Source organism: Dermochelys coriacea, chromosome 5 (assembly GCF_009764565.3).
Source record: "Dermochelys coriacea isolate rDerCor1 chromosome 5, rDerCor1.pri.v4, whole genome shotgun sequence".
Taxonomy (NCBI): Eukaryota; Metazoa; Chordata; order Testudines; family Dermochelyidae; genus Dermochelys; species Dermochelys coriacea.
Genome location: NC_050072.1, coordinates 24327849 through 24343645, shown reverse-complemented (window position 1 = coordinate 24343645; position 15797 = coordinate 24327849). Strand labels below are relative to the sequence as shown.

Genomic DNA, 15797 nt, shown 5'->3' with positions numbered 1-15797 from the left:
CACACACTTTACTTCTTTACAAAAGAAAAAGGACACTAAACTCTTGAAACTACTACATGCCACAAGGGGCCACAACAGTGGTTCCCTTAACCCACCCAGCAATATTGTTAATCTATCCCAGTATACTCTTAGTCCAGCAGAAGAATCTGTCCTATCTCGGGGTCTTTCCTTTTGCCCCTCCACCCCCACGAACATGATACAGTTCTATGGTGACCTAGAATCCTATATTAAATGTCTCCAACTCAAGGAATATTTCCAACACACCTCTGAACAACATATTAACCCACAGAGACCTTCCTACCAACACTACAAAAAGAAGGATTCTGGGTGGACTCCTCCTGAAGGTCGAACAACAGACTGGACTTCTACATAGAGTGCTTCCGCTGACGTGCATGGGCTAAAATTGTGGAAAAGCAGCATCGCTTGCCCCATAACCTCAGCCGTACAGAACACAATGCCATCCACAGCCTCAGAAACAACTCTGACATCATAATCAAAAAGGCTGACAAAGGAGGTGCTGTCGTCATCATGAATAGGTTGGAATATGAACAAGAGGCTACTAGCCAGCTCTCTGACACCACTTTCTACAAGCCATTACCCTCTGATCCCACTGAGGGTTACCAAAAGAAACTACACCATCTGCTCAAGAAACTCCCTGAAAAAGCACAAGAACAAATCTGCACAGACATACCCCTGGAACCCCGACCTGGAGTATTCTGTCTGCTACTAAGATCCATAAACCTGGAAATCCTGGACGCCCCATCATCTCAGGCATTGGCACCCTGACAGCAGGATTGTCTGGCTATGTAGACTCCCTCCTCAGGCCCTACGCTACCAGCACTCCCAGCTATCTTCGAGACACCACTGACTTCCTGAGGAATCTACAATCCATTGGTGATCTTCCTGAAAACACCATCCTAGCCACTGGATGTAGAATCCCTCTACCCCAACATTCCACACAAAGATGGACTACAAGCCATCAGGAACAGTATCCCCGATTAATGTCATGGCTAACCTGGTGACTGAACTTTGTGACTTTGTCCTCACCCATAACTATTTCACATTTGGGGACAATGTATACCTTCAAATCAGCAGCATTGCAATGGGTACCCGCATGGCCCCACAGTATGCCAACATTTTTATGGCTGACTTAGAACAACGCTTCCTCAGCTCTTGTCCCCTAATGCCCCTACTCTACTTGCGCTACATTGATGATATCTTCATCATCTGGACCCATGGAAAAGAAGCCCTTGAGGAATTCCACCATGATTTCAACAATTTCCATCCCACCATCAACCTCAGCCTGGACCAGTCCACACAAGAGATCCACTTCCTGGACACTACGGTGCTAATAAGCGATGGTCACATAAACACCACCCTATAACGGAAACTTACTGACCGCTATTCCTACCTACATGCCTCTAGCTTTCATCCAGATCACACCTCATGATCCATTGTCTATAGCCAAGCTCTATGATATAACCGCATTTGCTACAACCCTTCAGACAGAGACAAACACCTACAAGATCTCTATCATGCATTCTTACAACTACAATACCCACCTGCTGAAGTGAAGAAACAGATTGACACAGCCAGAAGAGTACCCAGAAGTCACCTACTACAGGACAGGCCCAACAAAGAAAATAACAGAACGCCACTAGCCATCACCTTCAGCCCCCAACTAAAACCTCTCCAACACATCAAGGATCTACAACCTATCCTGAAGGACAAGCCATCACTCTCACAGATCTTGGGAGACAGGCCAGTCCTTGCTTACAGACAGCCCCCCAACCTGAAGCAAATACTCACCAGCAACCACACAACAGAACCACTAACCCAGGAACCTATCCTTGCAACAAAGCCCGTTGCCAACTCTGTCCACATATCTATTCAGGGGACACCATCATAGGGCTTAATCACATCAGCCACACTATCAGAGGCTCGTTCACCTGCGCATCTACCAATGTGATATGCCATCATGTGCCAGCAATGCCCCTCTGCCATGTACATTGGTCAAACTGGACAGTCTCTACGTAAAAGAATAAATAGACACAAATCAGACGTCAAGAATTATAACATTCAAAAACCAGTCGGAGAACACTTCAATCTCTCCGGTCACTTTATTACAGACCTGAGAGTGGCTATCCTTCAACAAAAAAACTTCAAAAACAGACTCCAACAAGAGACTGCTGAATTGGAATTAATTTGCAAACTGGATACAACTAACTTAGGCTTGAATAGAGACTGGGAGTGGATGGGTCATTACATAAAGTAAAACTATTTCCCCATGTTATTTCTCCCCCCCCCCCCCACCCCAAACTGTTCTTTCCTCAGATGTTCTTGTTAACTGCTGGAAATGGCCCACCTTGATTATCACCATAAAGGTTTTCCTCCTTCCCCCCCCCCCCACTTCCTGCTGGTAATAGCTCATCTTAAGTAATCACTCTCCTTACAGTGTGTATGATAAAACCCATTGTTTCATGTTCTCTGTGTGTGTGTGTATATATATAAATCTCCCCACTGTATTTTCCACCGAATGCATCCGATGAAGTGAGCTGTAGCTCACGGAAGCTTATGCTCTAATAAATTTGTTAGTCTCTAAGGTGCCACAAGTACTCCTTTTCTTTTTGCGAATACAGACTAACACGGCTGCTACTCTGAAACAGTTGGAGTTGAAGCAGAGTGATTTTGGTTTTGGAGTAGAAAGCAGTTTGAAGGAGAGCAGTTTGGAGGGAAGCAGAGGAGAGTTTGAAGAAGTGCAGTGGCGATCAAGACCCTACGTAAAGGGAAACTTGGGGATTCGTTCCCAGGGTGGCCATAGATCTAGGTACATCAGTTTTATCTGCCCACTTGCAGCCTATTCCCCATGTAGGTAGTAGGAAGGGGTGTGACTGGGTTGATCTCTGGATAATGTAATGATCCATAGAGGATGCCTGAGCTGTTCCCTGGATGTTCTTAGGATTGGGTGAAAGGATAGGTAGCTTCATACCACCTTCCCTCCCTTGAATCCTGCACCTAGAAGAGCTTGCCCAGGCCAGATAGTCACATTTGCTCTTATTCAAACACTTTCTGACTTGGGGAGCAAATCAGTGAGATGCATTATTGTTGCATTTACTTCTGCTGAAAAAGTCCTATGAGTCTGATAGTTTCCCAAACACAGCTGAGCACTAGATAGACATATAGCAGATTTCACTCTGAACACGCACGCTTTTGGTAGTATATTTATTTTTGTTAATCTACTTTGCTATTTATTAGTAAAAGATCTTGCAAATATTATTAAAGGAATGTAGTGCTTCTGAAATAGAGTGGCCTGCAAAGTCTCTGATTAACCACAGGACAGGTACAGCCTGAGTATCAATAAAGACAGCTTCTCTACACCACCCATATCAGATACTTAGTCCCTGACCTGACAAGGAGTAATCCCCTTCAGAAGTGAGAGGATAGTTCACTTCCTAAACTCTTTTAATCCCTTGCCCTCATCTGAGATTACCAATAGTTTATTATTATGAAGTAAGATCATCAATTAGTAATTTATATATAAACATCACTAGAAACTGGACTGAGACCACCAGCTCATTTCACAATGGCCCACCAAGCAGCTGTCATATGGAAAATATGGGTGGAATTTTTAAAACCACTTGACCTAACTCTGCTCCTATTGAAGTCAAAGATAAAACTCCTATTGGTTTAAATGGGAGCAGAGTTAGATCAGTCCTGAGCACTTTTGAAAATCCCACACCAGGCTTTTGGTCATTACTGGCCAGGGCTGGTTTTGATCCAGAGACCTAGAAGTGAAGGATTCTATGTTAGAGGTGTCTGAAACTTTTTGCTCAAACCTTAAAGGCACTCAGATCAGCTTTGACTGGGTTTGACTTACCTTTGTAGATAACTGGTGGATTGCACAATTTTTGTACGTCTAAGAACTTTTTGTGAAAGTTGGATGCAAACATTCTGTCAGGGTAGTTGTGATTTTTGTGTGTCTGTTATGAGTGAGACACTGTGGTCTAGTGAATAGCGCACTAGGTGGTGACTCTGGAAATGTGGGTTTTATTCCTGGCTTGGCCACTGGCCTCCAAGGTGAGACCTTGAGCAAGTCACTTCACTTCTCTGCACCTTTGTAACAGGGGTCAGGATACTGACCTTTGTATTGAGATCTCCTGATGAAAAACAATATATGAGAGGAAGGCATGCTTCCTTTTGACATGGTTTATGTTTGTAATGTTCTAGTATCAAACACCAGTGCTGAGTTCTGAGCCAACTTCTGAGACACCGTGCACGCTTCTGATTGCCTTTTTATGGAATTGGAATAACCTCAAGCAGGGGAATGTTTTTATTTATTTTTGGAGAGCATGGAGATGTCCTAAATTCAGGGGAGTACCATTTTTTGTTTGTTTGACCTGCCATGTTGTGATAGGCAATAGTGTGGTTCATTCCCTCTGTGGGCTGTGATGTGATGTGAACTTCACAGTTCCCGAGAGAATTAATTAACTTATTCAGGAGAGTTGCGGCAATGTAATAAATTAGATGGGCAGACTGACTCTGAGTTGGCCTCCAAGTTTGTTTATATCAGTATATATAACAATCAATTACTGCCTCATAAACCAGAGACACAGTCAGTTTGGTATTTTATTATTAAGAGACACAGTAGTTATTCATAAGAACATAAGAACGGCCATACTGGGTCAGCCCAAAAGTCCATCAAGCCCAGTATCCTGTCCTCTGACAGTGGCCAATGGCAGGTGCCCCAAAGGGAATGAACAAACAGGTTATCATCAAGTGATCCATGCCCTGTCAACCATTGGTTCGTTATGTTAGTTATGCAGGTCAAATAAATTAACAAAAAAGGTTATACAAATAAAAAAATCATTCAGGTGTTGACTGGCTACCTTATCGAATGTTGTAGGCTCCTTTATATAAATGAGGCATGTTACATGTTTTAAAAGTTAAGTAACAAATAAAATAAGGGAAGAGAAATGATACTGACTGTATAAATGACAGCTCGAATCAGGTTCTGATTCAGTGGGTGCCTGCTGGTAAAAGGCCAGCACCTATTCTATGTAGCCAATGTATTTTCCAGAATATTAGGCTATGTCTACACTAGCAGTTTTGTCGGTGTAACTTGTGTCACTCAGAGGTGTGAAAAAACACACCCCTGAGTGACTGACAAATTAAACTGACAGAAGCACTGGTGTGGACAGTGCTGTGTTGACGGGAGATGCTCTCCTACCAACATGGCAACCACCGCTTGTTGGGGGTTGGTATAATTATTATAATATCGATTATAAATAATCAATAGGAGAGCTCTGTACCATCGGCCTAAAGCAGCTACATGGGAGATCTTACAGAGGCATAGCTGCATCGGTACAGCTGTGCCGCTGTAAGGTCTCTAGAGTAGACATAGCCTAAGATTACTTCTTTTTTAATAGGTTTCAGAGTAGCAGCCGTGTTAGTCTGTATTCGCAAAAAGAAAAGGAGTACTTGTGGCACCTTAGAGACTAACAAATTTATTAGAGCATAAGCTTTTGTGAGCTACAGCTCACTTCATCGGATGCATTGAAGTGAGCTGTAGCTCACGAAAGCTTATGCTCTAATAAATTTGTTAGTCTCTAAGGTGCCACAAGTACTCCTTTTCTTCTTTTTAATGTAAGTCTCTCCCTGTTATGGTGGTTGAGGTACACTTGGTTCATGTTTTTGAGGTAACTGAAGCAGAGATTCTGCCTGCAGAATCTAAACAGCTCTGAGAGGTGTGAACTGCCTTATTCATCTCAGAGAGTGCTAGTTCAGATACCCTGTGCCAGCAGTGAACTATTTCACTGCTCACCAGGTGCATGTAAAAAAGGAGAGGGAGGATTATTTAATGAAGATCTGCTCAATTTGGTACCATGAGCAAGCGGGCTTGAAAGAAAGCACCACTTTTCCCCTGCTCCCAAGGAAGGAGGAGCCAAACCCAAAGAACCTAGCAGAACCCAGTGGGAAATCAGGAGATAATTCAGCTGGTCAAAAGAAAATGAATGTAATACAAAGTCCAGAATGCAAAAATACATTATCAAGCTGTCCCAGTATACTTTAAAACCAAGTTTTTGAGCTACACTGGAAAGGCCATGCCAAATAATTGTATCTGTTGAGTTGTTGCTTAACAGATTTTTGTTAAATTTGTATTTTTAACACTAATTTTAACAAACATTATTCTAAAGAAGCTTGAATCCAAACTTACTGTGTAGCACTTCCATACTTCACAGGGGTGTTGCGAGAATAAATACATTAGAAACTGAAGTGCTCTGATACCATGGTAATGGGTGTCAGATAAGCACCTAAGATAGATATTAAAGATTGCTCAGTATGGCTTAGAGCCAAATTCTGCTTGCCTAACTCTCATAAGTAGACCTGTCGAGGCCATTAAGACTATTTGTGTGAGTAAGGCAAGCAGAATTTAATTCTAAATCCTGGTCTACAGTAGGAAGTTTTACTGGTAAAACTTGTCGTATTTCAGCACATGACCACGCTCAATTTTGAGTACTGTCAGTAAAAATTGGACTTTCTGTTGTTGGCTGAAAACACACCCCTCTATCTGGCCCCCATCACTGCAGTATCTGAGTGTCTGTCTTTCATAGATTTACCCTCACAACACCCCTGTGAGTCAGGAAAGTGTTGTTGCCCCTATTTGACAGAGGGAGAACAAAGGGACAGAGATGCTAAATGACTTTCACAAGGTCATACAAGAAGTTTGTGGTACAACAGGGACTTGAATCCAGATCTCACAAGTCTCAGGCTAGTGCCCAAAGCACTGTATCCCTCCTCTCATACACTGATGACAGCTGATAACATTCCCTGCAACTTTCAAAAATCCTTCCCCATAGAAGGCATCATGACATAATGCAACTGCCACATATTTTCTCCGCTGACATATATCCATGTCCAGTATATGTGGTAGATGTTGCCACCTATTCCATACTCAATGGAGTTCCTCTAGATTTACTCTGATGTACCTCAGAGAAGAATGAATCTCAATATGTCTTCTAATAACCTAAATAATCATATTCCTGTCCTCTAATTGATTCTTGCAACCTAGGAAAACTTTGCATTGAAAGGCACTGTTAACTAGATTTTAAAAGAGACACTGAAACTTAAACCCTATGATAGTATGCTCACCTTACATATTTGCAAATGTGGCTGATGTTTGTATTTTAAAAAGGTAAGTAATGCATAATCACTTTCTATTGTAACAATAATCATTTAAATGAACCTGTCTTGTCTCCATAGGCTATGTTGACATTGGACTAATTCCAAAAGGAGCAAGGGACATAAAAGTAGTAGAAGTGGCAGAAGCAGGAAATTTCCTTGCAGTGCGGAGCGAAGACCCAGAAAAGTATTATCTAAATGGGGGATTTATTATTCAGTGGAATGGAGCATACAAAGTGGCAGGAACAACATTTCAATATGAGAGAAAAGGAGATCTTGAAAATCTGACAGCATCTGGACCCACCAGTGAGTCAGTGTGGATACAGGTACAGTAAAGGATCAGCAGCAGAAGCTGATAACTGGCTAGAAGCAGAATGATCTGGAGTTTTGAAAACAAGGCAGGAAAAAATAACTTAACTTTTATAACTCACTCCATTAATATTCCAACAAAAATTCCTTCATTATCTTGGTTTAGCGTTTTTGAATGAAGTCATACAACTGAAGGCCTTGATTCAATAGTTACGTAAGCACGTGCCTGGTTTCAGAGTAGCAGCCGTGTTAGTCTGTATTCGCAAAAAGAAAAGGAGTACTTGTGGCACCTTAGAGACTAACAAATTTATTTGAGCATAAGCTTTCGTGAGCTACTGCTCACTTCATCGGATGCATTTGGTCTCCCCTCTGTATTTTCCACCAAATGCATCCGATGAAGTGAGCTGTAGCTCACAAAAGCTTATGCTCTAATAAATTTGTTAGTCTCTAAGGTGCCACAAGTACTCCTTTTCTGTAAGCACATGCCTATCTTTAAGAACATGAGTACTCCCATTTACTCTACTTAAAATTAGCTATGTGCTTGAGTACCTTGATGAACTGGAGCCAAAAATCCAGAGAGGGAAAGACCTATTTAATCATTCAATCCCCGCTACCTAAAAGTGCTCCTATGATATATGTTCTGTTGATTTATCCAGTCTAGCTTTAAATATATCAAACTAATATTTACCTTGGGGAAGGTACTTGTAGATTCCCTTTTGCTGTCTGTCTCTCTGAATGTATCCATCCTGCCTTTTTTTTTCCTGTTTACTTAGTATGCCATAGATATATATTAAACATAAGACCATAGAAAAAGAAGGGAGGAAGGAATGGAACCTACTGGTACACCACTGCCACATCTTGAATTTATGGGAAGGATGTATCCAAGTGAGTTTAATGGATGATCCATGTTCAGTGTACAGAGTAGGGGACTTAGAGCAGGGAAATAAGATTTTTGTCAGTGTTCAATGTTGCCTGGTTAGGTAGGAGTAAACCATTTTATGGAATTGTTTCAGTATTTTATCCCCTAAAGATTAATTCCTTCCCCACCTCTGTTATCTGCCAAAAATAAACGAACAATTTGTTTGACTTGCTCACTGCCTGTTTCTGCTAAGAATTTTCCTCTTTATTTAAGGAGATGTGTTAAAAAACAATGTTAAAGAAATGTTTTGATAAATATGCTGCTATCTGCTGAGCTACTAGAAGGAACAGCTGCCATATGGTTGGGACACTATCATTTATAAAATTTGCATATAAATATAGGTGTTAATAAAATGTCCATTTTCAATTATCTCAATTTGGTTATTTTGCATAGCCTTGTCTTGTAGTTGATAGGATACCATATTATGACCCAAATTTTCACAAGTATGCTTGCAAAAGTATTTGCTTGCTTTTGTGCACCCCACGTTTAAATGCACCTACTCCCTCCCCATACCTGTGCACAAGAGAGGATTTGATGTATACATTTCTCAAGGGCAGGCATCCTTCAAGAGTCATATGTTCCCAGGTTGGGTGCCTATAAATATCTGCAGACACTTTGGACTCTACTCTTGAAGATGTGGGCCAGGGTGTTATAATCACAGACAGTACATAATTTAATCACATCTATTTTTTTTAGCTACTCTTTCAGGAAAATAACCCCGGAATAAAGTATGAATACACTATACGTAAAGAAGGAAGCCTTGAGAATGAAGTAGGGGACCCAGAATATTTTTGGCAATATGGAGGCTGGACGGATTGCAGTGTAACATGTGGAAGAGGTTAAAAAAACATGCTTTTTTTCTATTATCCTTTTCATTCTCTGACATCTGATTTACTCTGTTTATTATAGATTAATAGATTATGAAGTCAGAAGGGACCACTGTGATTATCTAGTTTGACCTCTTGCACAGCTAGGTTTGGCAGAATTGGGCTTATTTTTTAAAAATAATTTGACAGATAATATTGATGTGTTTAAGAATCCCCTCCCCACATTTGTATAGAGTTAATTTCCCACAACTGTGAAAATTAATGGTTAGGGGTAGGAGTGTCACACAATAGGTATATAATGATGATATACTTGAGATTCAAAAAGTTAAAGATTTATAAACTGGCTATTTTAACAGATCTGTAAATATGTTTTATGCAGTATTCACTGCATGTTTTATATATATTCAGATGGGACTGTAATAAGTTCACAAGTAGCATTTTCTTACTTTTTTATCTATAGATTTCAGTTATCAATGGAAATATTTTTTCGTAGGTTTTTATTTGTATGGTGAAATCAATGTTTACTGATGCATTTCTAATCTTTCCAAGCCTATGTGTAACACAAGCCATAGAACTGCCCTGAATTAAATCCTGTTGAACTAGAACATATCTAAATCTAATGTTGATTTTAAAAATTGCCAGTGATGGAGAATCCATCATAATCCTTTGTTAAAATTGCTTAGGGGGGCAGCAAATGGGTTTTTATAACATCTAGCATGAATTTCATCCTCTTCTACAAACCAAGCTGAAAAAATGAGTTTAACAGTGAGGGTAATCAATGTTGCACCTTCTTTCCAATCTGAATTTCTTTAACTTCAACTTCCAGCCATTCAGTCTTGTTAGTCCTATGTCTGCTAGTCTGAAAAGCCCATTATCAAATTTTTATTCCCAATGTAGGTATTTAGAAACTGTGATCCAGTCACCCCTTAACCTTCTTTATGTTAAGGACTTCAGTCTGTTTAGTTTGAGTCTGTCACTACAAGGCATGTTTTCTAATCCTTTAATCATTCTCTTGGCTCTTCTCTGAACCCTCTCCAATGTACCAACAACCTTCTTGAATTGTGAGTACCAGTATTCCAGCAGCGGTTGCATCAGTGCCAAATTGATTGACTGGCGATCCCTCGATTCGAGGATGATCTCTACCATGGATTTACATATGGGTCCTGAGATGACTCAGGAGTACAATCCTGGAACCGCAAATCTGCCCGCAGTAGGTACAAACATTTTGTGGCAGGCCAGCGGCCTGCTGGGAGAAAGTTATTTCTTTTTCCTTCTTCCCCTCTCTTTTCAGCTTTGAGGACAAGGCACTTCTCCTCGAAGCGGGCCACTGCCTGATGGAGGATATGGCGCCATTGCGGTGGGTTGGTGGCTTGCTTTTCCCAGCTTGTGAGTCCACATCAGTTTTCTTAAGATACACTTTCAGTGTGTCTTTGTAGCATTTCCTCTGACCACCATATGTGCCTATGCCAAATACAGAGGTAATATAACCTTCCTACTCCTGTCTATTCCCCCGTTTATACATCCAAGGTTCACATTTGCCCATTTGGCCACAGCATTGCACTAGGAGCTCATGTTCATCTGATTATGATCCACCCTCAAGTCTTATTCAGAGTCACGGCTTCCCAGGATAGAGTCCTACGTCTTGTAAGTATGTCCCACGTTATTTGCTTCTAGCTTTACGCTCGGCCATATCAAATGTATTACACATAGTTTGCCAAGGGACCCAAATTGCTCTACATCATTGATGTGTCATCTCCATTATATATCACTCCCCCAATCTTTGAGTCATCTGCAAACTTTATCAGTGATTTTATTTTTCTTCCAAGTCATTGATGATAATGTTAAATAGCATAGGGCCAAGTACTGATCGCTGCAGGGCTTCACTAGAAACACACTGGCTGAATGATGATTCGCTGTTTACGATTACAGTTTGAAACTTATCATTTAGCCAGTTTTTAATCCATGTAATGTGTGCCATCATGTTAATTTTGTATCTTCTAATGTTTTAATCAAAATATCATGCAGTACCAAATCAAATGCCTTACAGAAGTCTAAGTACATTTATTATCTCTCTCTCTCTCTCTCTCTCTCTCTCTCTCTCTCTGATTTGGCCTTTGTTGTATGGCACCTCACAAATGTGATCAAATTATGATCACTTGTACCTAACCTACCATTAATTTGTAGATCTGTGATCAGTTCCTCTTAATATGTTAAGAGGAGGGTTAATATAGAATTTCCCTGTGTTGGAATGTAATTAAAGAAACCAATAATTATCACACTGCACTCATAAAACCATAACAAGTAGAAATGGAAAATGCTGATGTTACTTGGCTGCTGCAAGTTTGTTCCCTCCTAGTTTATGAACTCTAGTTATAAATGACTCAAGCAATCAGATTCCTATCTCTTCCCTTGGACTGTTGTACTGTTTAGAAAATTGTCATTTTATAATGTTTAGAAATTCCAAGGATGTTATCCTAACAGCATTCTAATTATCGAAGAGCCAAATTGAGGTGAGGTTCTTTAGTCTCCTTGATATAGGAGGTCTGTCTAGATAATGACAATGGTCCATTGTGGTCTTAAAATCTATTAAAATTGCTTAGGGGGCAGCAAATGGGTTTTTATAACATCTAGCCTGAATTTCATCCTTTTCTACAAACCAGGCTGAAAATGCATTTTTACAGTGTTTTCCACTGAAGCAATCGCTAGCACTTGTAGTGATCCTGTATACCACCAACGGAGTCTATTAAAAGTATATAGGGTTTTTTTTGTATTACCAGAACCGATTGTTTTTTTTTTAATACATTTAAGTAATTTTTTTTACTTCAATTTTGTACTGCATTAATAGGAATCAATGTTTTCCCAAACATTTTTTAGTAATCAGCTAATGTGAAATCATTTTGTAGAACTTGTATCTGTTTAATTCTTTCTACATTATGGTGACTTAAAAAAATCAAAGTGTTATTTTAGTTCCGTATAGAATTCTAAATCAGACAAAAAATTGTTTGGTGTAGAAAGTAGAATAAGAAACAAGGTGATGCAGAAATTTCTTTGATAATAAAGTAAAGCGTAAGGAATGTCATCTTAAACAGATTAACGAAGCAAAGGCAGTATAAGTGAAACTGAACATAAAATAGTGAAGATCCCAGGGGGGTTCTACAAAACAAAGGCTTCAAGTCTTTTCTTTGAAACACAAAATACATTTTTGGAGAAGAATGTTATGAATGGTAAAAAGTCAGTTGATTTTTCAGTAGATTTGTAATGGTTTTTAAAGTAGTTTGTATTTGGATTTGTTGATTTCAATAAGATCTATTAGATAGCAAAAAAGTCTGAGCGATGTGGTAGGAATCCCATTGCCTAAGTCATTAATAACTAGACTACCTTAAGTAGTGGGGGGACATTGGCCCTTTCCATTTCTAATTTTTATGTTTTTGTAAGTGCTGGGAAGTAATTATTGGTTACTTTAATTTCATTCCATGAGATTTTGGTATTAAATGAACAAACAAAAAATCTTATAACAAATTTAGAGTGAAGTCAAATGTATTAAGGCAGCAAAGACAAACATTAGTACTAGTGTTTAAATCTTCCCTATGAAGAAAACAACTATGGTTATTTGTTTTCCATAGTTTGAAGAACTGGCTTGTTACAACTTTCATTTTAGGTAATTAATGCCTGGGGTCAATGTGATTTTTTTTTTTCCATGCTAATTATGTGCTCCTACTTTTCTCAGAACACTGGTGTATTGTCAATCAATAAATCACAGTATTCTTTTCCTGTTAGCAGAAAAAAACTAATTAAATTTGAGGGGCTATCTGAAACAATTAAATCCCTTGGATTAAATTTTATGTAGTATGCTTGTATAACCCCCATCAATCACCATTGTATGTAAGTGCTGATAATGTTTGATGTTTAATTTAATGAATGGCATGACAATGAAATGAGATTAATGTCTTATTGAACTGCTTGATTTGTTTTCTTTAACATTAGCAGAACTGTTTTCTTAAGTGTTTCCTGCAAAAAAATTATAATCCTGGGAAACACCTTCTGGTTGAAAAGCTGATTGGATAACACCTGTGCTCTTTGACTCTGCTTTTTGGACTACAGGCTGGATCACTGCAATAGATGACTCCAGACTACTTTTGTTTGTTGATTTCTAACAAAGAAATGGTATCCCCACTTACTATTTATCTTTTTTCAATGACTAGAGTTCACTTCTAGTTCTCTGCAAAGATGGAAACTGAAATATGGGGTGGGTTCTGCCACTATATGGCTGCTCAGGGCAGTTAGGGTGTTAGGGGGCTTATTCCTTCACCCACTTACTTGCCTGGTCCTTCTCGCATGAACAGAGAGCAACAATACTCGAAGTCCAAAGGTGCAAACAATTCGATATTTATTGGGGTGAACTTCCAGCAAGCATGATTCCAGTTTCCTTCCTTAGTGTCCTCCTTCCCAGCTCTGACACCACTGAGCCTTACCTGTGTCCCTGTTCCCATTCCCGTCCCAGCAAAACATTATTCCAATTCCACACCCCCTTACTTCCTGATTGACTGCAGACTATGTAGTAAAACTTGAGTTCTGCTTAGCTATACCTTAACCAATCCTTTTCCTGAAATGTAACTAACCAATCCTAAAACATTGTAACATGATTATTTCACCAATTATATCCTACCACCTTAATTAGTTTACACCCAGCAAAATTAATTGTACAGCAGACAGAAACAATCCCAGAACCGGACAGAGACCATGCAAATAAACAATAGCAAAGTGGGAACTATAATGACAAAACAGTACAGAAGAGAGGATTTCACAACTACATCTATAAAGACATAAGGGTTTCCCAGCTGTGTCTATTGATGAGTTCTTACTGAACAGAAAACTGTCAAACTTCCTTTTACATTTTCTAGGCACTTTCTCTGGAGGTGATAGGCATTATCAGGACAGGATTGTATTCCTAACAGCCCAATAGCACCTTATTTCAATATGACTAGTTTGGAATGTGAGGATGTGACCGTTCCCTTCCCAGCTTATGGCTGCCTCTGTTGCTTAGCCAAAGGCCTTAGCTTAAGAACAGGGCCTCAGACTGTCACAGTAAGAGAAGGCCCTTACACCGGTAGACTGTGATTTTGATTCTTTCTTTTATACCTCTATAACTAGCTAAGTGATAAGAATACACCTAAATTAGAGTATAGGCCTTTAAGCACAGGCCTATCTATATCCTAACATAGGGGGTGAGTCATAATAGGTCCTGATATGTGGGGAAAGAAACTTGAGCTTAATTTTGCCATATGTAGGTGGGCAGCCAGAGGCAGTGGAGCCTTGGCACAAAGCGGGAAGTAAACTGCTGCTTATCTATGCCAGTTGTTCCCTCTGTAGCAAGGAGAAAACGAGAATCACAATTCCAACCCTCCTCTGTTCCTGTGATGGCACTTCTCTGCTCTGCCCCTTACTTAAGGCAGATTGTGATGTTGTTTTCTAGACTTAGATGGCAGCACCATTGTTGGTGTATTTGGGAAAGGCCAGTGCTCTCTCAATGTAGAAAACTGGAAATTGTTACTCTAAACATGTATTCCCTATAATGAGGAATAGGAATTATATTAATTGTTGACCTTCTAGACCAAAAAGAATTGACCTATTACACACTAAACTAATGTGACACTTTGTTTTTCTGTCAGTGGGTTCGAGAGGCCAATATGAAATACTATTTCCAAACTGTGTTAAATACCACAATTCTCTGAGCGTTCATAGAACTAGTTTCTTGATTTAGACCATGATTATTTTTAGCGCAGTGCGCCGTATTTTAGACTCAGAATTGAATGTCCTTGACAAGAACAGAGCTGTTGTGCTACATCCAAGCCATCTTGGTATTTTTGAAATAGGTGTTGCTAAGGTGCAGTGGGTTAAAGTTGACTAAAAGATCGTCGAATAGTAATAAACGTATTGTATAACAAGTGGTGTTGAAAATAAGTCCAAAATGGAGTCAAAGAAATGATGGGTATTAGGTTGGTTTTGACTAAAATGTGGTGGTAAAGGATTCAAGGATTTTGTGGTCATGGTTTCCTTTCATGAAGGACTAGTTATTCCATAAAATAAGAGGAAGTGCCAATTATTTATATAGGCACTATCAAATTATCTGATTGGCCTACCCAGTGGGATAAGTTTGCCACCACTTATGAATATTTTCTTTCCTGGGAGCAATTGGTAACTCAGGGCCTCGTTCAAGGCCCATCTAAAGTTAGTGAGAAGACTCCAATTGACTTCAGTGAGCATTGGATCAGACCCATAATAATAATAATTATCACAATCAATCAACATCAAGTGGCCTTAATCTGTTCTGCCTCCTACAGCCTGGTTAGAGGAAAATCAGAGCAATCCAGCCAGATATTTTCTGGAGCCAAGGAAATGGAGCTGGGGGTTCATAAATGGCTAAACAAGTCATATGCTTCCAGCGTAGTCTTCCAGCAACAAAACTACAATCTAGAAACAGAAACTGTATTTTCATGTATTGTTCTAGTTATTTTTCTTCTCTCCTTTGTATGGATTTATCTTGGTTAGTCTAAAAAAGGAAA

The 15797-nt window shown here is 39.5% G+C and overlaps 1 protein-coding gene across 2 annotated transcripts in view; it reads left to right on the top strand.

Annotated features, from left to right (window-relative positions):
- Positions 1 to 15797, top strand: part of ADAMTS12 (ADAM metallopeptidase with thrombospondin type 1 motif 12) — a 328935-nt gene that overhangs the window by 234742 nt on the left and 78396 nt on the right. For both annotated transcript variants that reach the window (XM_043514501.1, XM_038403775.2), the window contains exons 15-16: positions 7261 to 7505; positions 9104 to 9245. In XM_043514501.1, coding sequence (XP_043370436.1) covers positions 7261 to 7505; positions 9104 to 9245 — 387 coding nt within the window. The remainder of the gene's footprint in view (positions 1 to 7260; positions 7506 to 9103; positions 9246 to 15797) is intronic.